The sequence below is a fragment of the Halichoerus grypus genome, chromosome 11, assembly GCF_964656455.1.
Source record: "Halichoerus grypus chromosome 11, mHalGry1.hap1.1, whole genome shotgun sequence".
Taxonomy (NCBI): Eukaryota; Metazoa; Chordata; class Mammalia; order Carnivora; family Phocidae; genus Halichoerus; species Halichoerus grypus.
The window spans coordinates 83,233,689-83,243,694 of NC_135722.1; the positions used below are offsets into that span (position 1 = coordinate 83,233,689).

Below are 10,006 nucleotides of genomic sequence, written 5' to 3' on the forward strand. Positions count from 1 at the left end.
TGTGTGTGTGTACCCACACCCACTTAATTTTTCTGAGTTGTGCATGTATTTGTATACTGTCCTGTATGCATTTTCTAACATATTAATAAAAAAGTGAGACTAGATTTATGTATCTCTCTTATTTTGGAAACAAACGCAGGATGTATATCCTAAAAACTTATGAAAACCTTACTTCTGAAGTAAGAACAAGGTTAAACAGAGAGGAGACGAGGTAGAATTCCCCTGAGTATATCTTTTCATGTAGTTTTAACTTTTGACTCAAGTTAATGTTTTTATATTAAAAAAATATATCAATAAAGATAGAAACATAACTTTTAGGGGATAGTGGCAGAAACAGAGATGTTGACAAGTAATTTCATCTTCTGTTTTTTAATTTCAGTCCCCCTGGGAGTTAGGTTGGGGTCATATGACTAGTACTGGCCAATAAGCTTTAAGAAGAAGCCTTTGGGCTGAAGCGGAAGAGCTGATTTTGTTCCTCCATATGTTCTCTCTTCTTGCTTCGGCAATCATGGAGGTAACATCATGAGACCTTGGAGCCACGGGATGGAATTCTTCGTGGATCTCTAAGTCACCACATGGAACACGACTTCCCTGAAGAGCTTCTCAACTTGTATTGGAGTTTTTGAGAGTGAGAAGTGAAGCTTTTCTGTTTTTATTTTTAATTCTAGTTAGTTAACATGCAGTGTTATGTTAGTTTCAGGTGTACAATATAGTGATTCAACAGTTCCATATATCACCCTGTGTGAGAAATAAACCTTTTTAATTTGGGGACTAGTTTGTTGCTTCAACATAGCCTAGAGTATTCTGATCAATAAAGAAGATGTAAAATTGAGGTGATTTGTCGAGAGGGAGGAGACATAGTGTCTATATGAGGGGAATTGGGGAGAGAGATACTCTTTGATACTCTTGGAAGAATGAGAATGAGAACATTTATAGAATATTAGAGCTAAAAGAAAACTACAGACATTATTCTGTTCTTTTCATTTTGAAGACAAAGAAACTAGAACCAGAGACTGATGATTGATTGGGTCAAGGTCACACAATGAGTTAGTGTAAAGACAGGATTGCAACCCTGGTTTTTAGGACCTTGAGAATAGTCTCAGGGTTAGACTACAGTTACTTTTGAGAGCAGCTGAACATTTGCTTAGAATCCTTTAGATATTCTGAATTCCTCAATTTCTCGGTGAAAGTTCTAGATGGGAATAGCAGCCACCTGAGCTATCAATGTTTCCCCCCAACTCTGAAGTCACAACACAATCTCCTTTTCACCTCAACTTTACTGTCCTTCCATTGCAGCAGTCCACTGGAAATCATCAGGAAATTATTTTTTTTATAACAAATGGCACTTGCACTTTTTACTCTATACCTTTAATTGTTTGGATTTTTTTTTATGATTTGAATCACTGGTGTAAACAAAGTAGAAAAAAAGAAAATGTCCTTGTTGGGAATTTTCTTCCTTTATCTTTGATTTTTTGGGGGGTGGACAAATTCTTTCTTCCCCCATATGTAAGAATAAGAAGTACCTGTGGCATTGTTTGAATCAACTTCTAGAGGGCCTGTTTCATTTTGTTACAAATTTATTCTTTTGATTCATAGAATGTTTTTCTGCTTCAGCATTGCTTAAAACTGGGTGACCAGCCATAATCCCCCTGCCCCAACCAAATCTCTATAATTTTGATAATTTCCCCCTCTGTCTTCCTCAGGTTTATATTGGTTGTATCTTATTTTTTGTTCCCATCCCCTTATCTGTCCATTTCTGAGCTATGGCCATCACTAAGGCAGATACTTCCTGACCTCTTTTTTCCATCTCCACTCTGACCCCGGAGATTAAAGGAGGCCATTGTCACATCATCACTGGCCAGCCAATCAGGTGGGCAGCTCCCATCAATGACCTTCTTGTTCCAGAGGAGTTCTCAGGCAGCTTCGATGGAAGGAGGGAGCCAAGAAGGAGGCCTGGCATAAGTTCAAAGATGATAATTACAACATGGATTGTGTACATTCTTGCCCGGAAAGGTGCAGGGTTCCCCTTCCCACCAAAAACCAGTTCGGTAAGTAGAGCTGGGGGTAGCTACCTGGAATTGTTTCTCATCTATCTGCTCCCTTCTGAGCTCTCCACTGCTCTTCCAAGAGATCTTATATAACTGGATAATAATGGAGGAGGAGGGCTGGGTCTCTAGGTATTCTGAGGCATTAACTTACCAATTTGTTGCAGGACGTTGAAGTTGTAGAAAGCGAGGCTGTATCTATAGTACAGCACTGGTTGAAAAAAGTGAGTAACATTCCTCTCTGACTCAGGGTACCCCGAACTCTAGAGAGCTGGCCTCCGTGGGTGCAGGAATCTGGACTCCTTTCCCCTTAGAACTGGGTAACTCAAGTTCGTTGCTAAACACTTTGCCTAGAGCTGTGTCTAATTCACCAAATGTCCTAGAAGATGCTGGGGCTTGTGTCCTTGTCAAAGGTGTGTTGGAATCACCACTATCCTTACCCTTCTTCTTAAGGATACTGGATGAGGGGTTTCAGATGTGTCATCTCCAGCTACAGGGAGTCTCAGGAATACCTTGGGATAGGACCAAGGACTTAATGAGTCCCCTGGAATTCTACAGGAAGGTAGTAATAGACATGCTTACTGCAGGGACTGTGAGATACAGAGTGTGTATGTGAGGACACGTGACATGTGTGTTGTGACAGAGGGGAAAACAGGGAAAAAGCAGAAGAGAAAGACTTGGGCTCAGATACAGAGCAACACTTTCAGGGGAAGTTGCTCACCTTTCAGACTGAAGAAGAAGCTTCCCAGGACATAAAGGAGAAGATGTCCACCAACTGTGCTCCCACCCATGGCCAAGATGTACATGTCACCAGAGATGTGGTAATTGAGAATTTGAGACAATCATCCTAGGGGAGTGGGCAGAGAGGGAGGTGGGCAGGCACAGGGTCCAACTGAAAAGGGTCTTGGGCTAGTGGGCAGAGCTTGTCCAAGCTGGGCTCCATCCTGGCCATGGTGTCCTTGCTGGACAGTAATCATGTGCACACCACCCCGATTTCCTAGGTGAAGCACCATCTCTCAAAGTCTGATTTGTTGGCAAACCAGAGTCAAGAGGTCCTGGAGGAAAGAACAAGAATCCAGTTCATAAGATGGAGGTAAAGCCTCTCATTTGCCCTGAGTGGAGTTGTGGGGAGGGAGGCACAAGTCCCCCACCTTCGGGATTCCTGGCCAACACAAACTGATGGCTATTCTTCTCCAGAGACATTGACTTCTTTGGCTGAGAAATTTTTCAGCCTTACTTTGGGGTTTTAAGGGAATATTTTTGCTATCTTGAAAGCCCAGCTCATTCCTAAGTTTTAACATGATTTCAGGGGTTGCAAAACTGGGCTTGCTCACCATTTCTTCAATGCTTCTGAATAAATTTCAGACTTCTGTTACTTTTGCACTTGATTTGTTCAGAAGTGGCTGCACTTTAAAGAGCTAAAAGAAAATAAGCTCTTAAAATGCAAAAGCCTGAGCCCTCATCTGCAGCTGAGGTGAGAGGAGTTTTTTCAGCGCCCTGGGCTAGAATTCTGTGCTCCACATTATGGTGGCTTTGCCAGCCTCCCACTGTGCTTGCTAGAGCACAGACCACCTCCTTCCCTTTCCTGGCTCCAAAGGGCCTGAGACCCAATGTGGAGGGAGCTGGGCCTGGAAGCCGGCTCATTTCTTCTGGCATAAGCTTCCCTATTTCCTTTTCAGGACTGTGTTCACTCAGGGTCTCTTTCCAGCAGAAGACTTGTGGGTTTAAACTTGTCCTCCATGAAAATGTGGAGGAGCTCTCTCTCTCATTTCTGTACTCTTTTTCTTCCCATGTCCCCATCGCCAGCTTTGTTCACTTCTATCAAGGAGGACGCATTTCTCAAGAAATGTATTTTTGCTTTGGGGATATCCAGTTTTCTTGTGTTTACCCCTTATGGTGCCATTAGTATTTTAAAACAGGATTCAAATGCTCAGGAGGCAGTGACAATGGTGGAATTTGAGACCTTCCTGGGAAAGACTTTTGGGATGGGAACTGTATTCTAAAATCATAAAGGTTGGGGACTGTAATCCAGCCATAGCCTTATACGTGGGAGCCTGTCCCTGCCTGACATGGCTGCACTGGATGGAACTCTACATGTGGCAGTTCCTTGGTCTGGATAATATGAACATCATCTTCAGAAATTTTTTAGACCTTAGCTCTATGGCATAACCAGGTTAAAGCTTTGGAGACAAGCTACAGGAATCACAATTTTCCATATATAATTTTTCCACTTTGGACTTTCTGTGGAGATTTTTTAAGCCCATAAACTGTGCCTGGCTCCCCCTCCAATCCACTGGTTTTGGCATTCTTTTATTAGTTTCAGTATATATGTAGTCAGGGAATACATATCCCTTCATTAAGCATCAGCAGATACTCATTTTTTTGGTAGATGTTTGCTAGGCCCTCTAAAGAGAGAGAAAATAAGATGGAGTCCCCAGTTTCAAAGGTATAAAAGTGAACTAGATGAATAAGGTATGTGAATATTAGAGAAAATGTCAGAAAAGCCATGAGGAGTATCTACAAGAGCATAGCATGGGGGACCCAGCTTGTGCAAGTTCTAGGCTTTGCTACCTGGGGGACCCTGGAAAGGTTTCTAGTGGGACATTTGCTTGGACTGACCCGTGGACTGGGTAGGGACTGAATAAACAGGAGTGGGGAGGAGGGGGCTTCCACAGGTCATGAGAGCCTTGGCAACTTGGCCAATTCCACCTGGCCTCCAGTGCACAGGGCTGTGGCCCTTTCTCTGGGCTTTGGGCTGGGAGTAATCTCTCCCTTTTCTGGAATCCCTTTATTCTTTCTTACCCCACTCTTTGGGCACTGACTCAGCTCTACCTTGTGTGAGTGATAAATGAGCATATTTATCACCTTCAGGCTTCAAGTCTTTGAGGCAGTATCAATGCTGTCTTCACATTGAAAGTCCCAAGGCACCTAGAACAATAGAAGCAAAAATGGGGGATTCAGTTGGAATCGAGGGTTTGTGGGGGGAGAGGGGGATGGAGTTGAAGAGGACATGAATTGGACCACAGAGACAAAGGCAAGTCGGCATGGTGAAATAAAACAGAACAGCAGTGATGTGGGCCATCAGCTTCTTTGTGGCAGATTTTTGTAGAATTATCTCTAAACCATGGTAAGTATGGCACAGTGTAGGTCATAAAGAGCTGATAAGGAAGTTGGATTCAGAAGGGGTGAATTCCATGTCTTACAAGACCACTGACCTGATGTGCAACTCTAGTAAAGGCACTTAACCTCTCTGTTTCTTCAACTCTTCTTAGGACCACTTGCTACCTGCCCAGGATTATTGGGTGGCTCGGGGTACTTGATAGTAAAAAACAAAACAAAACAAAACAAAAAAATCTTTGTGTGCCTCATGCAAGACAAGTGAAGGCCTAGCTCAAAAGTTCACGGCGACAGGGTCAGAACTATCGTTTGTATGATTCCAACCCATTCGCTATGCCTAGTGAAAGAGAAACTCAGGAATCCCAATGTTTGAATGGTGTTTTGCAGCCATACCCATATCTTCCAAGTGCCGAGTGAGGCGAGGAGTGATGTTATGAGAGAGCGAATAGAGCAGGTGAGAAGAAGGTAAGCTGTTGGAGATTATCTGATTTGTACACCTAATAGGGTCAGGGGGTGGTGGGCGGGGGTGTTTCTGGCCTCTCCTTTGCAGGTTCCCTGACTGTGTCTGGAACCCTTCTGTGTTGAATGCCTCTTCGTAAGACTCTGCTCCAGGGCCCGAATGGGGCAATGGCTGACCAGCCACCCCAGCTCCATACTGTGGTCTGGGTGTGCACTCTGGGCAGGCTTTGCCATCTGGCAGCCTCCTGTCTGCCTTGCTCCTCTTCTCTGTCCCTGCAGCATAGGCAACCTTATGGATGAATCATCTCAGTGGACTCCCAACAGAAATTCCTATGCAGAATGCTGAGAGCTACAGGTGAGAGGGCGGACAGGTGAGGAGCTGGGCAGGGGAGATGGCGAGCCTGGGCGTGAGACATTGCACTGGGGCGGGAGCTTGATAATAAGGTTTAGCCTTTCCTTTGGTGAGGGGGCCTGCACTTGGGGCCAGTGAGAGTGGGGGATAGGGCAGCTGCCTTATTTAGGCTCCTGCAGTGCATCTCTTAAATTTCTGGAAGGACTCCAAGTCAAGTTCGGATTGGCCTCTCTGACTCTTCTAGCTGCGGTGTCACCGCGAGGGCTTCTCAATCATGCACAGGCTAGGGACCACCTGGGGATCTTGTGTTAGTAGGTTGTGGGGGGCCTGCTGTACTGCGTTTCTAACATGCCCAGGCATTGCTGCTGTAGGTCTACTGACCCCATGATGAACCAGAAGATCACAGAGCACTGGGGTCAGCAGTGAGGGCACATAGGTTTTGGCCCTGCCACCAGTTAGGGCCTTGACTTTGGGTCCTGTGACTTCTTGGCCTGCGCTGGGTACCAGTGATCATAACAGTGGCCATTTACGGAGCTCTGGGAGGTAGAAGGCCAATGACAGGCAATACACTACAGAGGCCATTCATTCAGGAAAAGGTTACTGCACCCTTGCCAAGTATGAAGACTGAACTGGCTGTCACGGGGGTGCTGAAGGAGTGTTTTAGACCCAGTCAACCCCCAACATGCTTAAAGGAAGGCCATGGAGGTAGAGTGCTGGCATTTATGGAACACTTACCGAATGCCAGGTTTGGCACAAGGCATTGTCAAAATTTCTTACCTGATCCAAAAGAACCTTAAGAGGAGGGCATTGTTCATGCCCATTACACAGACGGCAGAGCTTAAGCCAAGCCTTAGGAGTGGACACTATCTTTCAGTCCAGCTCTATCTTGGGTAAGTTGATTTATGCCCCCGTGCCTCAATTTCTTCAGACTTCAGAACATTGCCTTGAGGAAAATGGCTATCGGCACTTAGTCAATGACATGATGTGCCATGTCAACTGTTTACTAATATTAAAGACAATGAGGAATCTGGGATGCTTGCAGGGTCTTCTGAAGTTTGAAGAAGCAGAGCCAGGTCTGTCTGATGCACCACCGTCCTTTCCCTCCGTGGGTTTTTCTGCTCTACACGCAGCTCTAGGAATGTTGGGACTGGCTTCGGAGGCACGATCAAGCCCTTTAGCCATCCTACGCTTCTGTGACGTGCCCCCTGGGCATTCCTCTGCTTCCCAGGTTCGTGTCCTTCAGGGTCAAGGAACAGCCTGTGTCAGAAGAAAGTCTATCACCCCTTGACCGGAGGAGCGACCACACCTGGGCAGAGAGAATCCGGCGGGTGAGACCTTCCTTGTGACAGTGGCAGCACTGGAATCTTCCCGCTGAACTGCTAATAAAGAGACAAGCTATTTAATCACTGTCCTGGCCTCTGGTGTGAGTTCTTGCTATTCATTCTTTAATCAGGCTCTTCCTGGACTGGGCTCTGGGGACACATAGACTGAGGACAGCCAGCTTTTTGGGGACAGAGATGCCAGGCCAGCACAAAACTGTATCAGCAGACCATGCTAGGTGTTCCTGGAACACTAGAAGGGGTGCCAGGCCGGGCCAGAACAGGAGGACTTACTGGGGGAAGTGTGGCTTCTTTGTTTCACTCAAGTATTTGTTTTATCTTTATTTCTTCTCTAGCTCTCTTCCTGTCTTTATGTAGATACTTGTCTTTTTTTTTTTTTTTAGTATTTTTATTTGTTTATTTGTGTGTGTGTGTGTGTGAGAGAGAGAGAGAGAGAGAGAGCATAAGAAGGGGGAGTGGCAGGTAGAGGGAGAAGCAGGCTCTCTGCTGAGCAAGGAGCCTGATGCAGGGCTCTATCCCAGGACCCTGGGATCATGACTTGAGCTGAAGGCAGACACTTAACCTACTGAGTCACCCAGGTGTCCCTGTAGATCCAAGTTTCTGACCTATATTCTTTTCCCTCTCTGAAGAACTTTTAACATTTCTTGCAAGGCAAGTCTACTGGAGACCATTTCCTTTGATTTTTGTTTAAGAAAGTATTTCTACTCACTCTTGAAGGACATAAAATTCTAGGTTTTTTTTCCTTTGACACTTTAAATATGTGCCCCACTCTCTTCTGGCTTGCATGGTTTCTGAAGTGAAGTCACATAATTTTTATCCTTGCTCCTCCTTAGGTAAGGAGTTTTTCGTCCTCTGGTTTTCACGATTTTTTCTGTGTCTGATTTTCTGCAGTTTGAATATGCTGTGCATAGGTGTAGAGTTTTGGGTATTCACCTGCTTGGTTTTCTGAGTTTCCTGGATCTGTTGTATGGGGTCCACCATTGCAAAATTCTCAACTACTATTGCTTTGAATATTTTTTCTGTTCCCTTCATTTTTCTCCTCCTGGTATTCTCGTTATGCATGTGTTATATCTTTTGTAATTGCCCCACAGTTTTAAGTTATTCTGTTCCACCTTTTTTTCCATTCTTTTTTTTTTTTTTTTTTGTCTTGACTTTTCAGTCAGGAACTTTCTATTGACATTTCTTCAAACTCACTGATTCTTTCCCTGGTTGTGTCTAGTCTACAAATGAGTCCATCAAAAGCATTCTTCGTTTCTATTACAGGGTTTCTTATTCCTGGCATCTCCTGTTGATTTTTCTGTAGGGTTTCCATTCTCTCTGCCTACACTGCCTATCTGTTCTTGTGTGTCATCCACTATTTCTATTAGATCCCTTTGCATATTTATCACAGTTTTAAATTCCAAGTCTGACAATGCCAACATCTCTGCCTTATCCGAGTCTGGTTCTGATGCTTGCCTTGTCTCTTCAGACTATTTTTTACCTTGTATCATACAGCATCATGTTTTGTTGAAAGCCAGATATGCTGCAGGGGTAAAGGAATGGAGGCAGAGAGTGTGAGGTTTTATATTTATCTGGTTAGGAGTTAGGCTGTGTTTACTCTCTCCAGCAGCTGCAGTGTCAGAGATTAACATTTCTTATTGTGCTCTTGTTTTTGTCTCCCTTGTTGTCTTTAGGTTTCCCTAGAGGTTCCTTCTTAAATAGGGCCTGAGGCTTTTAGCTCTTCCAGCTGAAATCCCCTGTGGTTACAAAGGGACCTGCTGATGTGGTGGTGGGGCCAAGAGGAGAGTGGAGGGTCCTCTGCTCAGGCCTCAGTCTCTTAGCGAGCCTGTGGCCCTGGCCCATGTCCTCCTTGCCTTTTCCCCTCCACTACCCCCACCTCAGGAGAGACAGGAAGGCCAGAGGGCGCCAGAGTTGGATGTTTTCCTTCCCTCAGGTTAGGTAGGCTCTGGAAAAACAGTCTGTCTTGAGGGCAGGCCTTTGCTAAGGAAAAGAGAATGCTCTGGACATATTTCAAAATGGCTATATTCCTCTCCCCTTGCTGAAGTAGGCAGGAGGGAGGGGTTCTCTGATCTTCATTGTGAGAACGTGGTGGGGCTCCTGGAAGCAAAATTCAGGAAGTTGGGGGCCTTCTAAGACTGGGGCCCCTGGACTTATTAAATCTCAAGCTTGTCCACATTGAGCCTCCAGCAATTCGTCAATTATATTTAAGCTTCCCTACCCTGGTGCTGTTTCCCGGAGGTTTCTGTATCTGCGAAGTTGTGATTCTCCATAATAACGTGTCTGTCTCTCCAATTCTCAGGTCAGCATTTTGCCCTATGACCTAAATTCTCTGATGGGCCTAGGAAGTATTGTTGGTTTTTGGTTTGTTCGGCTTTTTTCCCAATTGTGAGAATGGGAGTGATGGTTTCCAAGTTCTTTACATATCAGACCAGAAACTAGAAGTCTTATTCAAGTCCTTATTGAGTGTCTGCTAGAGTAACAGCCAACATGGACTGAGCACCTACTGTGTGCAGGTAGCACTACCCAAGCAGCCCTCTGATGGAGATGCTGTTACCATTCGAGAGAAGACAACACGAGACCAGGTATCTTGAATTACTTGAGAACATGGCCTGGCCTCTGGCTCCCAAGCCTCATCTCTCAACCACACTGCTATACTATGTGTGGACCTGGGCTAGGCCTGGGGAATACCGCGG

General features: G+C 45.1%; 1 protein-coding gene across 1 annotated transcript; it reads left to right on the forward strand.

Moving 5' to 3' along the window:
- The first annotated feature begins 1,970 nt into the window (after nt 1-1,970).
- Nucleotides 1,971-5,761, forward strand: SPATA19 (spermatogenesis associated 19). The gene is made up of 6 exons (XM_078057510.1): nt 1,971-2,048; nt 2,213-2,269; nt 2,774-2,866; nt 3,047-3,138; nt 5,550-5,627; nt 5,713-5,761. The coding sequence occupies exons 1-6, from the start codon at nt 1,971-1,973 to the stop codon at nt 5,759-5,761; spliced, it is 447 nt and encodes a 148-aa protein (XP_077913636.1).
- The last annotated feature ends 4,245 nt before the right edge of the window (nt 5,762-10,006 follow it).